Source organism: Camelus dromedarius, chromosome 16 (genome assembly GCF_036321535.1).
Source record: "Camelus dromedarius isolate mCamDro1 chromosome 16, mCamDro1.pat, whole genome shotgun sequence".
Classification (NCBI taxonomy): Eukaryota; Metazoa; Chordata; class Mammalia; order Artiodactyla; family Camelidae; genus Camelus; species Camelus dromedarius.
The window spans coordinates 16,861,016-16,882,294 of NC_087451.1; the positions used below are offsets into that span (position 1 = coordinate 16,861,016).

The 21,279-nt window shown below is 55.6% G+C and overlaps 2 protein-coding genes across 2 annotated transcripts in view; one reads left to right on the plus strand and one right to left on the minus strand.

The window, feature by feature from the left end:
• Positions 1 to 21,279, plus strand: part of LOC116157877 (uncharacterized) — a 696,771-nt gene that overhangs the window by 390,549 nt on the left and 284,943 nt on the right. The window lies entirely within an intron of this gene.
• LOC135323169 (smoothelin-like protein 2) lies at positions 1,428 to 20,491 on the minus strand. The gene is made up of 8 exons (XM_064494918.1): positions 20,393 to 20,491; positions 13,204 to 13,363; positions 12,618 to 13,027; positions 6,047 to 6,137; positions 5,475 to 5,717; positions 4,727 to 4,802; positions 3,598 to 3,780; positions 1,428 to 2,572 (listed from the first exon to the last, which is right to left on the minus strand). The coding sequence occupies exons 1-8, from the start codon at positions 20,489 to 20,491 to the stop codon at positions 2,359 to 2,361; spliced, it is 1,476 nt and encodes a 491-aa protein (XP_064350988.1). The 3' UTR covers positions 1,428 to 2,358.

Below are 21,279 nucleotides of genomic sequence, written 5' to 3' on the forward strand. Positions count from 1 at the left end.
AAAGAAAACTTGCTACATCGAGGCCTTCTAGGTGTAAAGAAGCTGCCCACGTAGGATGAAGTCGAGGTAGAAAATTGCACTTTGTGTAAGTGGCCATTTGCTATTTTTTTTAAAGAATCATAGAAAAGAAGTGTCTTCTGGAAATGACTTTTCAAAAACAAAAAACTGCCTTTTTATTGTCAATTTGCCTGGGGTAACGGTTTACACTTTGGTTTGATCACAGCCCTACTTTCCTCCTGCGCTGGGAAATTCAGAGGAATTGGCCCCAGTCATTTGGTGGCCTATAGCTCAAGGCGGCCCTGGGGAGTCAGAATGTGTTTCCTGGTCATAAACACCAGACAGGACATGCCAGGCTCTCGTGGGTGTTTCTGCAAAAACCTGGGTGCTCTTCGCGGACCCTCCCCCGGGTGAGGCGGGTGGGAGGCATCTTGCCCCGGGCTGCGGGAGGTGGGCGGGCGTGGACAAGCTGTCACACAGCGAGGCCACAGGGCTGTGTCTCCACCTGCCGCTGTGCCTCTGACTGCAGTAATTTAAAAAGTGAACACCTGTTAAAAATCCGTGGGTTCGGAAACCTAGTGTGTTCTGCATTTCCCCCCAGGACGCTCGCAGTCTTGATCCTGTTTTGATTCCTCCGGGAGCAGGGGAGTCTGTGCCGAAGTTCTCTGCGTGGTCCGCGGAATCTTCAAGGGTCCTTGAGACCTTTATTCAGGGGATCCACTAACAGCAAGACAGGATGTGCCTTTCTGACTCTCATTCTTTCTGGAGTTTTCCGGAGGCCCCACCAGGTGTGACGTTACCACAGGCTGCAGAAGCAGGGGTGAGAACCCAGCCGTCTGCTATTAAGCCGGACAGGCAAGGGATTGGCAAGACTGTAAAACGAAACCACTCTTTTATGGAAAACAGGCTCATAAAAATGTTACTTGTGTTAACATGTTTTCCACAAAAGAGTCCTCTACACGTAGATTCTGTGTTTGGGGATGAGCGGAAACTAACCAGAACTGGTTCACACTATGAGCAAAGTATTATACCAGTCAGTCAGTCAGTCAGTCTCCCAGGTGGTCTGAATTCAAGCTGAAGCTTCCCTCTCCCCTCGAGCAAGCTGCCTCCTCTCTGGCCCACGGGCACTGGATGGTTCCCAAGAACTCCTCCTGGTTCAGCATATTAAGTCTCTTCAAGGTCTTCTCCCATGAGACCTGGGAGCTCCCCTCAGATGGGGACGCCACTCCCCTCGCCAGTGTCGGTCTTCTCTGAATGTTCAGGAAACAGGAACCATAGCCACGCACTGTAGGGACATTCAGGTGAGACCGTGACTGTGGAAAAGCTGTGGACACGGAAAAGCACCAGATACACATGAACTTTAACAAAGATCTGAAAAGCTAAGCATAAATATGGACACCACATACCAAAGATGAGACAAAAGTCTGAAATGAGATGCTTGTCAAAAGTATTCTGAGACTTTATTAATTCGTACCTATTGAAGAAAAAAAAAACCCTATATACAGCTATGTGGACAAAACTCGAAAGACCAGAAGCAATACATCTCTCTGGCGTGGGCCTTACCATTACTCCTTATTTAAAACACACTAGATTTCCCCATGACTTTCAAAATGACATGGTCATTGTAGAAAATTTGAAAAATAGGAGAAAGCATAAGAAGGAAAATAAAAATCACCCATAATCCCACCACTCAGAGATAACTTAACATTTTTGCTGTATCTCTTCTATGCTTAAAAAAAAAAAAACATTTTATATGTGTTTTACACGAGTGACGTCACACTAAATACAGTTTTGTGTCCTGCTTTTTTCACTTCGCATGGCATTAGGAACATCTCCCCATGACGTTACAAAGTCTTGGTGAATATGAATGCACCGGCCACTTGTTCGGCCCCACGTGAGGACTGGGCGTTCGCCCCGGGCTGGGCACCACGCTGCCTGGATGGGGAATAAATAGAAGAGACGCCAGAAAAGCAGGTGCGGGATTGCTGAGTCCACAGCACAGATGAATTCTGGGCTGATCTCCTTCCCTGGGAGGGAGTCCGGCTCCGAGCAGGATTTCCCTGCTTCACATGAGGGCTTGCTGGCAGGTTCATTCATCTGAGATCAGGCCTGGCCAAGGTCTGTGTCACGAGGCTCTGACACGAAGGTCAGCCAGGATAGGGAGCATTTCTGAACTGACAGTGTCAGTCAGTGGAAAACGCGGCTCTGCTTGCTCCCCGGCTAGTTAGTTAACTCCTTTTCAGGAGCGAGGTTAGGAGGAGTCAGGGTCCTCTAAAAAGACCCTGCTCCGAGCAGCTTTGGGCTTTCAGCTCCGTGGCTGAGCGAGGGTCAAAAAGCAAGAGCAAATGAGAAAAAGAGTAATCACCCCAGATGGCTCAGGGAACAAGAGCAGGGTAGGCGGGTGATGTCCACTGCAGCCTCTGGACGGGGCCCAGCAGCCGGGCCAGCCTGCCTCGCCTGGTAGCCGATGGTCTTGCTGCGACACCACTCGAGCAGAATCTGCTTGATGCTGCTGGTGCTGGCCACTCCGAAGCTCTGTGAGCGCTTCAGCTTTGCCCGGGTCTCGCCCTTCCCCCTGCGGAGAGAGGGCAGGCCTGCTGGGGGCTGGGGGCCAGGGGGCTGCCTCTCAGCTGCCATCTGCTCCGGGAATGTGCCCCACCAGCTCTGCTCACCCAGGGAGATGCTCTGTCGGCAGGCAACCTCCCAGCCCCACGCCCACGTCCAGGCGTGCGCCCCGTGTCCCAGCTGCACTGCGTCCACTGATGGGGTCCGGCAGGACCAGCCCCCTTCCAGCCTCCAGGCCCCCTGTGTACTTCCCACACTGGCGATCCTGCGGCAGAGGACCTGAGCCCACATGGCCCATGCCCCTGCCCTCTGCTTGGAAAACCCTCCTCGCCTCCTCCATCCCACCCTTCCTCTGAGCTCCTTCCGAGGCCGCCCTCCCTCATGGTTTCCTATTCTAGGCCCCAAAGACACTCTTTATCGGCCAAGATCAGGTTGTCTGGGTCAGTGGGACAGTTCCTGTGTCTGTCCCCCTCACCAGAGTCAGAGCCTTGGGAGCCAGGACTGGGGGGTCATTGTCTCATAGGCCTGGGCCAACCCTAAATGTAACAGGAATCAATACCACTCACTGACAGGAGGGCTGGATAAACATGCAAAGGTGGCCCTGTTTCTAATGGGGCGGGCGGTGTAGTGTGACAGGGAGCCAGTGGTACTGGGGTCTCACTGTGTCACCTCCAGCTTCTGCTGGGAATCCCAGTGACTGCCCTCTGGTCTCCCCAGTCATGCCTGGAAACTAACCTGTCCAGTTGGATGAGGGATGTGGGTGTGAGGGTGCCTGGAGTTCCCTCTTGGAATGTGGGAGAGGGGCTGGGGTCTCATCACAGCCTCCCTTCCCAAAACTGGAGCCACCTGCCCCTCAGCCGGCCCTGTAGCCAGCCCTGACCTATGTCTTGCCTGAGAGGTCACATCTTGGGGAACTGCCCTCGGGGGAACAGGACAGGGCCAGCTTTGCTCTGCCTGCCTGCCTGACCCCAGTGTGGGCTCAGGCTTTCTTTGGGGGCCCAGACTGGTCTGGGAGGGTGCTAAGAGCATCCATACTTGCCGGCTCCTGTGTCCTGCTCCCATTTCTCAAACAATGCCTTCCGGGCCTGTGCCCCCGAGGTGCGGGGCAGCGTCTGCGACCGCACCAGCTCCCGGCGACGCTCCCCCTGCCGATGGGCCTGAGTCGTGGCTGGCGGCTGTGTGGAGGGGGGCGACTGGGGTGGCGTCACCCGAGGTGGGCTGAGGAGAGACCACCGAGTCAGGAGCACAGATCTGGCCATCACTAGCTCGCACAGGCCCCGGGCCTCCACCCCACTGAATGTGAAATGAGGCAGCGGCGGGGCTACAGGCAGAGAGGAAGCACCCCTGTTCCAGCCCCCAACCGGTTCCGCAGGTGTTTGGAACTGAGCTGCTGTCTGAGGCCGGCCTAGCCAGCAGTGGGCCCCCTCTCTGCACATAATCGCCCCTCGGCAGGTGTCAATGCCTGGGGTGGGCGGGGGCGTCCTCCTGGCAGGACAAGCACCCAGAACCAGCCCCACCAGGATCAGGCCCCCTCCTCGCCACCACTAAATAAGATCCCCTCTGTTTCCCCCCTAAAACAGTTTGTCAGAAAGTCACAATTCTCCTTTTATTATTAAGAGGGGGAGAAAAAAGCCAAGCCAGCCCCCACCCAACACCCAGCTCCGATCACAGTCCAGAGGGCCTGGGGGCAGCGCATGGGGACAACCGGAGGCCAGGAGGCAGCCTGTAACACAGGGAAGCCCCCACAGACCTCCCCCAGGGTAAGGGCCTCTCCAGGTAACTCCTCAGTCCACAAGCAGGAAGCCCCCAGCTCAGAGGGAGCCTAGCCAGGATGGCTGAAGATCCATCCTGTGGGGACTGAGAAACTCTCTCCAATCTTTGGACAGACTTGCTTTGAAGGATCCTTAAAGAAACCAGCCCTCCGCCGTATTGTTCCAAACAAAACTCTCTACCAAGCTTCGCTGCCTCATTTCTCCTCTCAAACCCCACCCTGCGACACTGCTGCCTTAGTTCTCCAGAGGCACCAAGCCAAGGAAGGTGCCTCCTCCTGGGGTTGGCACTGGGAGCTCCGTGCAGGGGCCGGGGTAGCCTGGGTCCAAGGCCAAGGCCAGACACTTCCTGGGGAGTGACGACCCTGCCACCGGGAACAGGGGCCCTGACTCGCCTGTTATCGTTCCTGCTGGCCGTCACCCCCCCATAGCCAGAGCTGGACAAAGTCCGTGGGAGGGAAGAGTTCTTCTCTGCGGGACAAAGGGAGGGAGAGAAATAACAAACCCTGGCCTTGGGGAGGGCCACCACTGCCTGCCTCCCATCCTTTGACCCCACCCTGAGCTAGTCACCCAGCATCACTCTGGGCACTGGCAGGACCTCTGGGCTAAGCTGACCCTGCCTGGGCCAACAGTTGAGGAGAAAGGATGCTGGAACATAGAGCAATGACATAAAAGAGGTCCTTTACAGTACTCCTCACTGCATTTGAGAGCACAGAGCCCAGGGCCTCCTGTGCTGCATATCCAGTAGATACCATGTTACCAAGCCCTCATTCTGGAAATCCACAAAGCCCGACCCCAGGACACACCCTGGGGCCTGATCACAGGTCCAAGACAGCCCCAGGGGGACCATGCCAGGTTTGTTACACACAAAGTGTGCAGGGCAGGCGGCCACCTTCTAACCACAGCCTTGATCTGCAGTAAAAGCCATGGTCGTACCCCGCAGGATGAGGCTACTTCACAGCAGCTCTGGGAGAGGAGCCGGGAAAGATGGGCCCCATCTGATGGAGCAGGCGAGCTGGGGACGGGGGTGGCAGTGACAAGCACAGTGGGTAGGGCCCGGCCCCAGGATTTCTGAGTCTCCTGCAAACCACCCCCAGCCCCTGACCTCCCTCCCATTTTGAGGTCATGGTCTCCTGCTCCTACCACTGGGACTGGGAGTCCAGGATGTGCTGGCCTCGCTGAGGCTTGAGCTGAGGCCCCCCAGGATGGCAGCAGACGTGGGCGAGAGAGTTGTGGCTGAGGTCTCCCCAGAGAACTTCTCGGAGACTCGTGTGATGGCCGTGACTGGCTGGTGAGGCTGCCGCAAAGAGAGGCTCACAGGTCGAGGCTTGAGGGGCTCTGGTGTTGGGATGGTTTGGGCGGCTTCGGGGGGCCCATCACCCGGACCTGAAACAGGTGACCAGCAGGGGTCGGGGGGTTTCAGCCATGGCATTGACAGGGGCCTCAGAACCACCCAGGAGGACTCCAGCCTCTGTGAACTCTCCTCTCACCTCCTCCAGGAAGGCCTCCCTGATCACTCCTGCCTCCCTGATCTCCCCCTACTGGGGAAGTCTCACTGCTCCAACCAGAGGTGATGCCTGCTCCAACATTCCCTAATAGAGAGTTCAAGAAATAGTTGCCTGTCAGTCCACTCTCTACCCTGCTCAGTGCTTGGACAATTCCCCAGTCCCTGCGGGTATTCCTCCAGCCAGCCCTCCTGGGCCATCAGCCCCCACCTGCCCCAGGCTGGTGCCCGTTCTCCACGATGTACGAGTTTGAGGTTCTCCTCATCTCCGCCTCGCTGGCTTCGTCATGGTGATCCACACTCTACAGAGAGACAAACACCGCGGAGGCCCAGTCAGCCGGGGCCAGCTGCCCACCCCGAAATCACTTCCCAAAGCTCCCCCTGGTTCGAGCAGGGCAAATGCTTCTGAGAGAGACAGACCCCAGGAGGTATGGTGATGGGCCAGGGTCACCCAGGAGGCTAGGGGGACTCAGCCCCAGCAGTTGAGCCCCCGAGATCCTGGAGGCAAATGGCTCCACTGGACACATTCCAGACCCCCAAGATGCTAGGGACAAAAGTCAAGACAGAGTTCCAAAGGACTGTTCAAGGTGGCCCTACCCGTCCCCAAGGCTGGACCGGGTGACGGGGGCTGGGAGAGCCTGGCCCCTGCTCGTGCCAGGGGCTGCCTGTGTGGGAGCAGCCTAACCCAGCGACACATGGTCTTTCTGGGCCAACAATGGGCCTTGGAGCCAGCCCAATGGGGAAGCCTTACCATTGGATGCAGGGTCACAAGATTTGCCTGGATGTCCAGAGTACTGGGGCCTGACTGGCTCCTTGAGGCCCCTCCATCCCCTCTGGGCTGCAGCGGTGGGGAGTGTCATGCAGAGAGAGAGCCCAGACCAAGGGCCAGCAGGGGAACCCGCCATCCAGGCTGTGCTGCCGGCCCCTCCTGGGTCTCAGTTTCCCTGTTTGAGATAAGGGAGTAGGCTAAAAAAGCATCTACCACTTCAACCCCTTTTCTGGCCATGCCACTTAAACCAACATGCTCTGTCCTCCCAGGTAGGTGCTACCACACCCATTTTACAGATGGGACCCGAGGGCTCAGAAAGGGGATGTGTGCTGTCCAAGGTTACACAGTGAGCAGCAGCTGAGATGAGGCCAGGAGGGACATTATCCTCAACCTTGGCCCTGCCTTTCTCACAGTGAAGGAGGGTGGAGGGCTCAGAGCATCTGTGAGGCTGGTGGGTCGGCCTGGCAAGAGGGGTACAGGGGCAGACGCCTATAAGGGGCTCTACCAAGAGCCCACAACGGGTGGCTTGAGAGGTTGGCCATACCTCTCCTTAGATGGCCACACATCTCCAGATGGGTCCCCTTGTCTGCTAGGTTCCCAAATGACAAAAGCCCATCCCTGGCCCCCGACGGCTCATCCATGCCACCCTACCCATCCATGGGGGAATCAGTCTGGCGGGGGAGCCAGCACCTTGAGCAGGCGGCGAAAGGCTAGCATGAGGGCGCACGCCTGAGACAGACTTCACCCAGCCCAGGGGGTCAGAGAGAGCCTCCCAGAAGCAGCGGGGCTGAGCCAGCCTGGAGTGAGCCAGGCAGACCAGGAGTGGAAGCCATGCCCCGCAGAGAGACTAGTGTCTGCCAGAGACATCAAGGCACAAAGCATTCAGATCCAGTGGCTAGAGAAGCAGTACACAGTCCAAGGTGCCAGCCGGGAGAACTCGGACATGACTCCTTGGACAAGAAGGAACTGAAGGTCATCAGTTCTGGGTTTTAGGAACATCCTTCAGAAGCCAGTGAGACAGTGGCATGGAAGGGGGTGACCAGATGGCCAGGTACCTCCCTACTCCTGGGTAGGGACCCAGGGAGGAGAGATGGGGCAGTGAAGGAGTGGAGGGCAAAAGGGATTCCAAGGTTTGCAGGGAGTAAGTGAATGTGGAGGAGGGGGAGACATCACACCTCTTCTAGGCAGGGGCTTTGGGCCTGGCTGACGTGACCTGGGGGGGTGGGGTTGGTGGGAACTGCAGCCATGAGGCGCGGGGAAGAGGTCTGAGGGACTCTCCCTGATGGAAGAGGTAGGACAACGTTTACAGGCTGAGAGAAAGGCTCCAGCAGGGGGAGGGACACTCGGAGAGGTTGGGACCCTGGGGAGAAAGGAGAGGACGGGACTTGAGCCCGGGGAGAGACTGGGCTTGGAGAGGAGGTGACCATTCAACTTCCAATTCAGAAGGACGGAGCGGGAAGGGCTAGGCTCACTGGCAGGAACAGTGGAGAAGTTGAGGGCGGCCATCTCCTTGTGCCTCAGAGTGTGGAGGGCACCCCTAGAGCCACAACGAGCCTAACCTGAAGCCAGCTCAGCAGAAGGAGGAGAAACAGCCAGCCTATCCTGAATCCCGGACCCCACCTGTCACCAGGCTCTCAGCTCTGGGGGCCGTGTCCCCCTCCACCCCCCCATACTCTGGTCCGACAGGTTCCACAGGTCTACACAGGGGCCTGGAGAGATGGGCTGATGGTGAAACCATTTTCCCAGGAATGTGGGTCTCTCTGGGGGACGCCTGCCCATGCACGTTGCAGGCCCCTCACCTCCCAGGATGCCCCAGGGGACCAGAAGCCACAATCAGACAGGAAGTAGGTTCTGGACCAGGTGGATTCCTGCCAAGGGGTCTCCAGCAAAGCAGGAGGGAAAGGGGATGGGGGCTGAGTCATGCTGGGAGGCTGGAGTCCCAGGTTCCCCCTGCCCCTCCCTCCCCCCTCCCCCGCCCCGGGACTGGAACTCCTGCTCACCTAAGGAAGGGGCTCTACCCACGCCTCAGACCAAAGGGCTGTTCAGAGACCACCCTCCAACCCACCACACAAGCCTGGGGGTCACCACTAACCTTACGCCATGACTAAAGGCAGCAGCAGAGTCAGGTTGGGGTTTCTCTGTCCACAAAGCACTCATGCCTTCCAAGAGCAGAAAGGACAACTCAAGACAAAGTTGTGAGGCCGAGGGAGTGGGGTGGGGAGAGTGGGGTAACCACCCCAGCGCGACCTGAGCCTCAAACCACAGAGCTGGGCTGGGCCGTGGTCCCCAAGCCCACCCACAGGGCCCCCAGCTCCTTCCTTCCCTTCAGCCACAGGGAAGGGAACCAGGGGAGGGGACCTCTGTGTGCTGGGGCCAAGATAAAATCACTGGAGAGCCCAGAGGACGGGATGGGTCCTGGGGAGCTGGCTCGAGCACCTCCAAGATCTGGGCTTTGTTTTAAGAAGGGGGAGGCTTCCAGGAGGGAGCCCAAGCCTGGGAATGTCAGGAAGAGAGACTGGGGATGGGTAAGTCCGAGTTCAGTGACCCTCTCCCTGGGGAAGTTTGCATACACTGCTGTGAGGGCAGGAATCTTAGTTTGGGCATCCCTGGTGCTGCCAGACCCCACGCGGGCTCGTGCATGGACAGGGGAGCGTCTGTGTGCCCAGCACAGCCCCCGACGTGTGTGCGGCCAGAGTCCCCAGCCTGAGCCCCAGCCTGAGCCCCAACCTCGGCTGCCCCACCCTCTGCCTCCTCCACCCTCTGCCTCCTCCCGGCTCACACCATGGTTTTAAGGACTCATTTCAAACTTCTCCCCAAAGCATTTAGCACTCTTATCACACAGTGTGTCTGGGAAAGGAAGGCAGATAAGGCAAGTCTGGTTTCTTTCACGGTCAGACCTCGACGCTGCTTCTGCCAGTCACTCCTGAGAGGCTCCACTGCCTCTGACATGGGGACCTGGTGGCTCCTGCTCAGCCGAGGGACATTTCCAGGCCTGGCCTCAGGCTGCTACCATCCACTGAAGGTCCCCAGCCAGCTCCCTCCACTAGCCAGACCCCCGCTGTGGCTCCGTGGACACGCTTACAAGCCGACATGGCTGATGTCACCGTTATAGCCACCCAGCCCGCGCAGCACAAGGGGCAAAGCAGGGCAGGGCCAGTCCCCCTTAGAGACGAGGAAACTGAGGTCCAACTGAGAGATGTCCCCAAGGCCTCACAGAAAATGCAACAAAAGCAGTTCCTGTTTGCTCCAGGGTCTCAGGCCTCCTACAGGGAGTCCTCCCTGATTTCTCCCACCCTCTCGCTCCTCCCGGAGCCTCCCTTGCTAGTCACTGCCTAGCAAGCTCAAGGTCTGCCCACACAGAAGCAGATTACTAGATCAACTCATTCTGCATTGACCCCAAGGCATACACATAGGTTGAGTATGCCCCACCTCCAAACCCGGCAGTCCCGTTTGAATCAGAAGGAAACAAAAGGGTCTCAGCAAAGGGTCTCTAAGTCTCATTGCTGGTTACAGAGGGGCAGTGTAACACCAGCCCCCGCAATGCCTGACGACCACCAGCACTGGCTCTCGTGTGTGGATGAGACCCTCACACCCAGACCCCCTGGGGGCACAGACACAGGCGTATGAGAGGTCAGACAGCCCCGGCACCCAGCTGTGACTGTCCAGTCTTGCCCCGGAGCCCCGATTCCTTGTTCACAATCCAGTGTCCGATCACAAGCTGCCAGGCACAGCCCACGAGCAAGAACATGTGGATAACTCTGTGCAGCACCCCTCACTGCCAGAAACTGGCTGCGAGCCCGTGCCCGCACCCCTGAGAGGTGGGCTGCAAGAGAAGTGGGGAGCAGTGCCTCTGGTCGGGCGGGGGAAGCGGCCTCAGGCCCAGGGAGCTGGTGCTCAGGGGCTGCAGAGTGTCCGTCCGACCCCACTGGACACCTTGAGCGTCCTCCACCCGCAGTGCTCAACTACGCCTGCTGTCCCTCCTCCTCCCAGGCCTTCTGAAATCCAGAACCTACTCCCCAGCCGTGTCTCACTCCTCAACCTCCAGCGGGCTGCAGCATTCCTGCTGACCCCCAATCTCTTCTTCCTGAAGGGGTCCCCTCTCTCGATGTCTAAGAATGGGCTTTCCAGAGCCTCTGAGCTCCCTGGCAGCTCCTCAGCCTCTGCCCAGGGCTCCTGACTCACCGTCTCCTGCACAGCTGCCCGGAAGGCCTCACCTGATCTTGCTTCAACCACCAGCTCTGGCCTGATATCTCCCTAACCTCTGGCCTTGGCTACTCTCAGCCCACCAGATCTGTGACTCCATCTGCTCCAGGACAGCTTCACCTGGATGTCCCACAGCCCCACACCCTCAGCACAACCCAGATGGAAACTGGCATCTCCACCAGATCTGTGCCCCAGTAGTCCCCCGGCAGGGCTTCGCTCTCTGCCCCCCTGCTCATATCCAAAGACCATCTCACCCTGATGATTCCCCCTTGGAGATCTCCGTCCAAGGCACCCCAGCTCTCCCGCTCCCCAGCGCTGCTCCTGCTATGGCCGTCCTCTCTTCTTGGACCATCACAACTAAGTCCCCCTATCTCCAGCCACCCTCCAACCTGCCATCCATCCTTGAGGGCGCTTGTCGGATACAAGGAGGACCCTGTCTGTCCCCTGCCCAGTGCCCCACTATCCCCATAACCCAGAGAACTAGCTTACCCCACATTGGCCAATTCCCACTGAAAAACTGTTAGACGACTGAAGACACATCTCTCACACGAACGCGTGGATTCGTGTACGTATACGTATTCATGTGTGACTCCAAGAGTAGTTTTCTAAAACTTGGACAGCTGCCTCCACATGCAGATGAGACCTCCACCCCAAAGCAAAGCCCAACTCCCTGGCCCAGCATCCGGGGGCCTTTACAACTCGCTCTTCCACTCTCATACCCACCAGGGTCCCTCTGGTCAGTGAGTCCTTTCAGGCCCTTAGAGGCTCTAGGCACAGCCCCCTACACCCGCCCCTGCACTAGCAGCAGCAGACCCTAAACCTCCAGCACAAAGCCGGCCTGAGACGCCCACTAGGACGGGACTGCTGTCCGGCTGCCTGCACTGCTGCTACGGCTTGGTCTGGGCCATCTCCCACCCAGGCTGGGACATCCAGGGGCAAGGGCTAATCTGATCCCCCTCCTCCTGGTCCCTTGAGGTGCAGCCCAGCCTACACAAGGACTCTGCGTGTGTGATGGATTGAACCAAGGAGGGACAGCAGGTGCAGGCTACCCAGACCCTGGAAACCCAAGCCCAGGGCACATGCCTGGGCAGGGTGGAAAATCCCACCTAAGGGCCACTGCACACACCATGGGAACATTCTAACCTGCCACTCCAGGAGGCCCCACGCTCAGGGGAGTGACTGGTCCACACCGGCCTCTGCCCCACCCCCACGCGGTGTGGGCCTCTGGCCGGTCACTGACCCCAGAAATCTAGACTGCCCACGGCTCTTTCCCCCTGGTTCCCCTGTCTCTTCTTTCACGGTAAGGATTTACCCCTGCAAGTTTCCAAATGCCCGGCTGCACCCCAACAGACTGCATTCTCCTCCGCTCAACACACAGAAGGGCTTGAGTTCTCAATCCAGGTTAATCAATAACTCAAGCCGTCAGAGTTCAGTGAAGCGGCAACGCGGGGAGCGCGTGAATGGAGGAGGGGGGTGAAGGGTTGCCGACCATTCCAAGACACAGGCCCGGGCAGTGTCGAACAGAGAGGGGCAGCACTTCAGCGCCCAAGCCCTTAGTGCCAAGGCACAGTGGAGAGAGGGGAACAGAACAGGGCACGCCTGCAAAGAAGGGAGGGGCCCGAGACAGGTGCAGAGGGCAGGCTAAGCCGGTTTCTCCGAATGATGGCCGGACCCCCACAACCGAGTCGCAGCGGCGGGTGGCGGGACAGCCCCGGCACCGGCACGCACTCCGGACCTAGCGGCGGCGGGGGTCGCGGAGTCCCCCTTCCCCGGCGCCTGAGCACAGACGCCCGCGCTCCCCGAGGCTCACCTGGCCGCGGCCGGACAGCGAGAAGGTGGCGTGGCTGGCGAAGCGCGCGGTGCCCAGGCGGGGCGCACGGTCTGGGACGCCGGGGGCGGGCGGAGGGCTCGGCGTGCCGGGCGCGGGGGTCAGCCCGGTCGCCAAGCCCAGCGCCTCCACCTGGCGCGTCAAGCGCTCGAGTTGCGTCTGCAGCCGCTGGTTGTCGCGCTGCAGCTCGGCCACCGTGCGCGCCAGCGGCCCGGCCAGGCGCAGCGCCTCGGCCACGCGCTGCTCCATGCCGCGCTGCAGCCCCTGCATGTCCTCGTGCAGCGCGCGAACCGCGCCCTCTAGCGCCGCCTCGTAGCGGCCCAGCGCCTCGCGCACCGTGCGCGCCTCCTCGGGGTCGGGGGCCGGCTCCACGGCCGAGCCGGCGGGCGGGTCTCAAGGAGAGCGGGTCTGGCCCAGTGAGCAGCCGAGCTCTGCAGCTCCGAACCGCGACTGGCCTCCCAGGGCTGGGTTCGCCGGAGGGGCGGTGGGAGGGGCGGGCAGAGGCCGGGGCGAGCCCGGCGAGCCCCGGGAATGGGCTCCGCTTGGGGGCGGGGCCTGGGGGCGGGGCCTGGCGGCTCGGGGTCACCCCCAACCCCAGCCCCTGTGACCCACGCGATGCGGCGAGGAGGAGTGTCGTCAGTGGCGCCGGAGGAGAAGAGCTCGCCCAGCCTCTCGTCTCCCTCGGTGCGGAGCTCAGGGGGAGGGCCGAGGCGGAGACCCCCTTGACCCTGGAGAAGCAGTGTGCGACATGTGGGAGGGACTGCGGGCCATCAGAGGAAGGCCTCGACCCCCAAGTGGACTTGATTTAGGAGACAGCGGACGTGGGTTATGCGTTCCCACGGGGCTCTGACGCTCAGGGCCCAGGAACTACTGGCGGTAGGGATCCCCCACTGCTCTGGGGGACCTGAGAGCGGCAGCAGTAACCCCCAGAACTGTCACCCTGTGCACATGACTGCCCGCTCTAAGCCGTGGACACGGCCCTCACAAGCACATACTTACGTGTGGCATCTTGGCCTGGAATTTCTTGTACCTAAGGGAGAGTGAGACAGGTGGTGAAGTCTCTCCTTGTCTCTGCAATTATGCACTCTCCCCTCCCAGCCCCACTCTGTGTAACAAGATTCCTGTGTCCTTCCTGCCAGTGGTCACGGGGCTCCGAGCTCACTGAGTGGCCCCTGTTGGGGCATCCACAAGTGACTGAGGTCAGAGAAGAGAAGGTGTGCTTAGGACCGAATCTCCAAATTCTTGGGTCAGAGACCATGGGACTAATCACCTCTCTCCCTCCATCAGAGTCTCCGTCCCTGGCCTGTAACCACAGGCCAGGGCTCCCACCTCGATTCCCTCTCAACACCCCTTTCATGCTGGAACCCAGATATTCCTCCCTTCCATACCCCCCAACCTCCATACATCACGAGAAAGGGAGGAGTGAAAATAGCTTTTGCTTCGGAATGACAGAACGATGGGCAAAGGTGCTGTCTGACCTCACTTACATTGTAAAGTTGATTTGAAATAAAAAATGGGAGCATCTCCTCCTTCTTTGTGCAAAAAGCCTTTCCTGATTAGCCTTCTCCTTCCCAGGCCTGGCCCACTTGAAGGAGGGCTAGTGGCTGGGCAGGCACAGCCTGGTGGCAGGGGAACGAGAGGCCTGAAAGACTTGTTTCTGTCACACTAGGCTTCCCAAGATGTTTGCAGCCACAGACCTCCTGGACTGGCCTGCTCTACCCCAGAGGAGCTGGATCTACCTAACAGATGCTGAACGCCAATCCCCCCTCTCTCCCTGCTCCACAGGGACAGGAAGGAACTCTGGGTTACCTAATCCAAGGAGCCTTCCAGCAATTATTTCATGAGAAAGTCAAATGCCAAAAGGCGTGCATGGGGTGTGTGTGTGTGTGTGTGTGTGTGTGTGTGTGTGTGTGTGTGTGTGTGTGTGTGTGTGTGTGTGTGTTTTGTAAGTAGCTCTCTGCACACGGTGAGCCAGACTGCTCCCTGCATTCTTTCTCTGGGTGGAATCTTTGATAGAGACTAGGAGAGAGGCTTCTGCTACAGCTTCTGCCCCAAGTAGCACTCAGCCCCTCCAGGTCTGAGCACGGGAGCCTGGAGTTCGGAGACCCTGGTCTCTGCCAGGAAAGCCCAGCCACTTCCTTTGCAGAACCTGAGGAATGGCCAGGTGGGGAAGTTTGGGAGGGACTGAACAGCCTGGTCCCTGGCCCCATGGCCGATGTGCACCTGGGCCTGTGCCTGGTCCAGCAGCATAGAGGGGAGTGGGGGCAGGCAGGGGTCTGGCCTTCTCTCCCAGCTTCCCGGAGAAGGAAGGCTGGTGTGTCTCTAGGGTGGGAACCCTAACGGTTGATAGATCCTAGAGACTAGCTGCCCAGGATCCACCCACACTCTCCCACCTCAGGCAGGTTATCTGGTCTCTCCTGATGTACCATGACGACATCTGGGAGGGGCTGGGCAGGGCTCCATCTGTGACTGGCAAGGGCAGAGATGGGGCTTGCAGTGGGTTTTGGGCAGACAGTACCAGAATCATACCATCCCCCTTGGCTTCTCTGACTGCTGACAGTCAGACCACTGAGTCAGTAGCTGGAGATGAGCCTAGGAGAGGAGAGATGAACCAGGAGTGGGAGGAAGAGGGGCAGAGGGGCAGGGAGAGAAGGAGGGAGGGCAGAGGGGGTGATGCTGAGGTGGGGAGGGTGTGATCGACGACCAGTGCTACCCAAGAGCTGGCTCCACGCCACCTGGGGGGAGGCTGCAGCTTGCCCCAGGCCCCAGGGGCTCCTCTCAGCCATCCCCTCAAGGCCCCTCCTCCAACCCTCCCCCAGCTCCTGCCAGGTACCAGACTGTGGAGGAGGTGAGGGCTGATGGACCCTGCTGAACTCCCTCCATATTCACCAGCCCTCATGTCAGCAGGCTATCGAGGCCGACCTCCCACTGAGTCCCAGGGGCTCTGGCACCCACCCTTCCAGCTTCCCTTCCCCTGGCTGTGACCTGTCCACCACCTGCTGGTCCCTTGATCTGCTGTGCTGCTGGGCTGGAAGTGGAATATGGGACAAGGCTTCCTGAGTCCCCTGCCGTCACCTCACGCAGTCAAATCCTTGCCAGGCCCAAACCATGAAGCCAGGAGGTGAGATGGGGAAACGGAGGCCCCGGGAGGGACAGGGACAGGCCCGAGGCCACAAGTAAGGTCCGCAAAGACAGGACCAGAACCCAGGGCCCTGCCTCTAGTCCCAGCACCCCTCTGGGGGCAGCAGTCAAATCCAGCCAAGTCTGGGCAGCTCCTCCTGCTCCCAGTTTGCCTGGAGGCTCCAGTTCCCTGGAACTGCTCCTCAGAACTCTTCAGAACCCCCTCCAGGCCCTCCGGCACTGCCACCAGAGGACCATCCCTCCTCCTGCCAGTCCTGACTGCCCTCCCACCCCCTCAGCTTCTCCTCCCCAGGGACCTTCCTGAGTGGCTGTTCTTTCCCTCACCCTTTAACCGTGGTCCCCAGGGCTCTGATCTGGGCCTGACCCCTTTCACCCGCAGACCCTTTCTGGGTGGTGTCACCCACCCCCTCCTCCATACTGATGACTCCTGCTTCTCCATCCCCAGCCCAGCCCCTCTCCATATACTATAATTTCATGTGCACAACGTTAAGAGTACAGACATATGGGGGGAAAAAACCCACATAATATACCACTATACACATACACTAGGGTGGCTACATTAAAAAAAAAAAAAAGCCAACAATACTATGTGTTGCCAGGAATATAGAGCAACTGGAACTTTAATTCATTGCTGGTGGGAATGCAAAATGATAGTCACTCTGGAAAATAATTTGGTAGTTTTTTTTTTTAAATCAAGTTAACCATACACTTACAATATGACCCAGAAATTCCACTCTTCGATACTTATTTAAGAGGAATAAAAGCACATATCCACACAGAGACGTGTATACACGTTTATAGCCGCTATATTCATAATGATAAAAATTTGGAAACCTAATTCTAGCATTGGGTGAATAAGTAAACTGTAGTGTCTAGATAAAATGAACACTACTCAGTGATAAAGAGAAAAATTAGTAATACAAGCAAAGATATGAATGGTTCGCAAAGACTATACTAAGTGAGAGAAATCAGATATGAATGAGTGTATGTTGTGTGATTCCATTTATAATATGTAAATCCTTAAAACACGATTCCTTTGGAGAAGGAAAACGGATCAGGATAGAAATCAGATTGGTGGTTGCTAAGGGCCAGAGGTAAGAGGTGAGGCAAAGGACACAACGAACCATTTTAGTCGACAGACATGTTCTTTATCCTGATTGTGGTGCTGGTAAGTGGTGGTAGATAGTAACATTGGTGAATTTTACTTCATGTAAATTTTATCTTAATGAATCTGATTTTAAAAATAGATTGCATGACAGACTTGCTGGCTACCACTGGTCTTGACAGTAAAGTGAAGGCAGTTTGCTGCACTGGAAACTGGTTCCCCTAAAATCTGTTGGGAGGAAAAGACGTGTGACTGTTTGCTGTGTACCAGACATGAGCTGTGGCAGAGGAAGCGGCATAGAGCGTGATAAAACCTGGCCAAGGGCGCCACCTGGAGGGCAGCTGAGGCCTTAGCAGCAGGAAGCTGAAGCCTAGGCTGCCTGTGAGTGTAGGGGAGGTCAGACCAAGGGACTCACCTGTGGTGAGAGACCCCAATAATGGTGTGGGCTAGCAGATTTGGGAAGAACTTACAAAAGGGCCCCACTAGGTGAGGAGTCAGCTTTATACACATACCAGACCCGGCGAGATGCTGTGGTACTAGGGCTCATGGCACCAGTCAGAATAAGACCTTTCTTGCCCCTTTCCTCCCCTTCTCCCCAGCGTCAGCTCTGGAGGAAGGAAAATCAGCCTAGTGAGTGAGAAAGAGAGTCTCAGGGTGTATGAGCAGTAGGGGAGGGGAAATAGGAGTTTATCTCACACACACACACACACACACACACACACACACACACACACACTCACTCACACTTTTTCCTGTTGCATACGGCCTATCCAAAATAGATCAGGTATGGAGATCCCTTAAAAAACTAAAAATAGACTTACCCTATGATCCAACAATCCCACTCCTGGGCATATATCTGGAGGGACCTCTAATTTGAAAAGACACATACACCCCAATGTTCATAGCAGCACTATATACAATAGCCAAGACATGGAAGCAGCCTAAATGTCCATCAACAGATGACTGGATAAGGAAGTTGTGGTATATTTATACAATGGAATACTACTCAGCCATAAAAAACCAAGTAACACCATTTACAGCAACATGGATGGACCTGGAGATTATCATACAGTACACTGTATGTATCATTACTTACAGTGAAGGAAGCCAGAAAGAGAAAAAAAAAAATACCACCTGATATCGCTTATACATGGAATCTAAAAAAATGACACAAATGAACTTATTCACAAAACAGAGAGACTCACAGACATAGGAAACAAACTTATGGTGACCAGGGGAGATGGAGTGGGGGTGGAGGGATAAAAGGGAGTTCTGGATTTGCAGATACCATCTACTATATATAAAATAGATAAACACCAAGGGCCTACTGTATAGCACAAGGAACTATATTGACTACCTTGTGATAGCCTATAATGAAAAAGATTATGAAAAGGAATATATATATATATATATATATATATATATATATATATATATATGAATTACTATGCTGTACACCAGAAATCAATACATTGTAAATCAACTATTCTTCAATTAAGTTAATAAATAAACAAAAAGCATATGCAGAGTCAAGAAACAAAACAAAAAAAAACAGATGGGGAAGGTACAAGGGAGACGTTTTCCTCAAATAAACTTTAAATTATTTTTTGGGTTGTACTTTTTTGCATTTTTAATTGTGGTAAAACATAACATAAAATTTACCATTTTAACCGTTTTTAAATGTATAATTCCGTGGCACCAAGTACACGTTATAACATTGTTATAAATCCATTTCTAGAAGATTTTCATCATCCCTAGTGGAAACTCCATGCCCACCAAACAATAACTCCCCATTAGCCCCGGCCCCCCACCCCTGGCAAGCACTATTCTATCCTCCATCTCCATTAATTTGACCATTCTGTATATTCTTTAAAATTGCAATTACTGAAATGAGACTTTTAGAACTTGAAGTGACCTAGGAATTTTTTTGCCAAAGAAGAGTGTCCAAAAAACCCCGTCTCTGTATTCAATTCAAAAGGGTGATAATGAACCACCCCCACAGAACAAGTCTGAATGAAGACTGGGAGGCAAAAATCAAGCTTCCTTATGATGGTCCCCTGTGGGCAGTACTGGATCAACCTCACACTCACAAACAAGGGGCTTCTTTTACTCATAGGAGGAGAGATCTAGAGATACACAGGCCAGGCGAGAAGATGTTTGCAAATAACATAGCCAATAGGGGTTGGTACCTGAAATATACACAGAACTCATCCAACTTAGTATCAAAAAAGTAAACAACCCAGTTTAAAAATGGACAGAGGATCTGAATAAACATTTGCCCAAAGAAGACACACAGATGGCCAACAGGCACATGAAAAGATGCTCGACATCTCTAATCATCAGGACAATGCAAATCAAAACCACAACGAGATACCACCTCACGCCTGTTACAATGGCTATGATCATAAAGACAAGAAACAACCAGTGTTGGCAAGGATGGAGAGGAACGGGAACTTCCACGCACCATTCGTGGGAATGTAAAATGGTGTAGCCACTATAGAGGTTCCTCAAAAAAACCCTAAAAATGGAACCACCATATGATCCAGCAATTCCACTTCTGGGTGTTTACCGGAAGAAAACAAAAACAGTAATTCAAAAAGATATATACACCCCTATATTCATTGCAGCATTATTTACAATAACCCAGACACTGACACAAACCAAGTGCCCATCAACAGATGATTGGTTTGAGAAGATGCAGCGCACACGCTCGCACGCACGCACACACACACACACACAATGGAATCCTATTCAGCCATAAAAAAAAGAGTGAAATCTTGCCGCTTGTGACAACATAGATGGACCTAGAGGGTATTATGCTAAGTGAAATAAGTCAGACAGAGGGAGACAAATACTTACACGTGGAATCTAAAAAACAAAACAGAAACAGTGTCATAGATATAGAGAACAAACGGGTGACTGCCAGAGGGGAGGAGAGTGGAAGAATGGACAAAACAGGTGAAAGGGATTAAGAGGCACAGATTTCCTGCTATAAAAGAAATAATTCATGGGATGTAATGTACAGCGGGTCCTAGGGAAGCACAGATGGAAAACCACTCACCTTATCCACTGTCCTCATTGTACAAGATGGGAAGACTGAGGCTTGGGAAGCAGCAGGGGTGGGCACCCAGCGGTCTGGGGCAGAGGTGGCAGTGCTCACAGGCTCCAGCCCTTACAGAGAGCTCTCCTGTCCAGCAAGAGCGCTTTACAATTTCTAATGCGTTCTCACTGACAGGATCTCAAACAGTGAAACTAGGGCCTCTCCCCCGCCCCCACCTCCGAGCCAGTCCCACCAAAGCCCCATCTCTAGGGGCTCAGCAAGGACGTGGCGCTTCTGGGCGTGGGGCCCGGCAGGGTGACGGTGGTGGCCACTCGAACCCCATGGAGGTTGTTACAATTTCCAGGACCTGGGTTGATCACTCTGTTCGGACTGGATGAGACCTCACCTCATCTGGACTCCTTAATGGGCCCGGCAGGTGAGCAGAACCCCAGTCGGTGACAGGTGCCTCACCTGAACCGGACAACAGCAACACGGGACAAAGGCCTTAACAGGTGAGCGGAGCCCGGTCGACAGGAGGTGGAAGCAGCGGGCCTGCCGGTGCTTGCTCATCGTTTCTGCTGGGTCTTGATCTCAGAAGATAGAAATGGTAGCATAACAGACCACGTTTGGCCAGTGAGAAGTGCCCAGCACCCCCTGGTTAGATTTACTGTCCGCTTAGAGAAGGCCTGTGTACATAAAATGAAAAAGGTGCTTGCGACGTTCCCCACCCCCCCCCGAATTTTCAAAAGAAAACTTGCTACATCGAGGCCTTCTAGGTGTAAAGAAGCTGCCCACGTAGGATGAAGTCGAGGTAGAAAATTGCACTTTGTGTAAGTGGCCATTTGCTATTTTTTTTAAAGAATCATAGAAAAGAAGTGTCTTCTGGAAATGACTTTTCAAAAACAAAAAACTGCCTTTTTATTGTCAATTTGCCTGGGGTAACGGTTTACACTTTGGTTTGATCACAGCCCTACTTTCCTCCTGCGCTGGGAAATTCAGAGGAATTGGCCCCAGTCATTTGGTGGCCTACAGCTCAAGGCGGCCCTGGGGAGTCAGAATGTGTTTCCTGGTCATAAACACCAGACAGGACATGCCAGGCTCTCGTGGGTGTTTCTGCAAAAACCTGGGTGCTCTTCGCGGACCCTCCCCCGGGTGAGGCGGGTGGGAGGCATCTTGCCCCGGGCTGCGGGAGGTGGGCGGGCGTGGACAAGCTGTCACACAGCGAGGCCACAGGGCTGTGTCTCCACCTGCCGCTGTGCCTCTGACTGCAGTAATTTAAAAAGTGAACACCTGTTAAAAATCCGTGGGTTCGGAAACCTAGTGTGTTCTGCATTTCCCCCCAGGACGCTCGCAGTCTT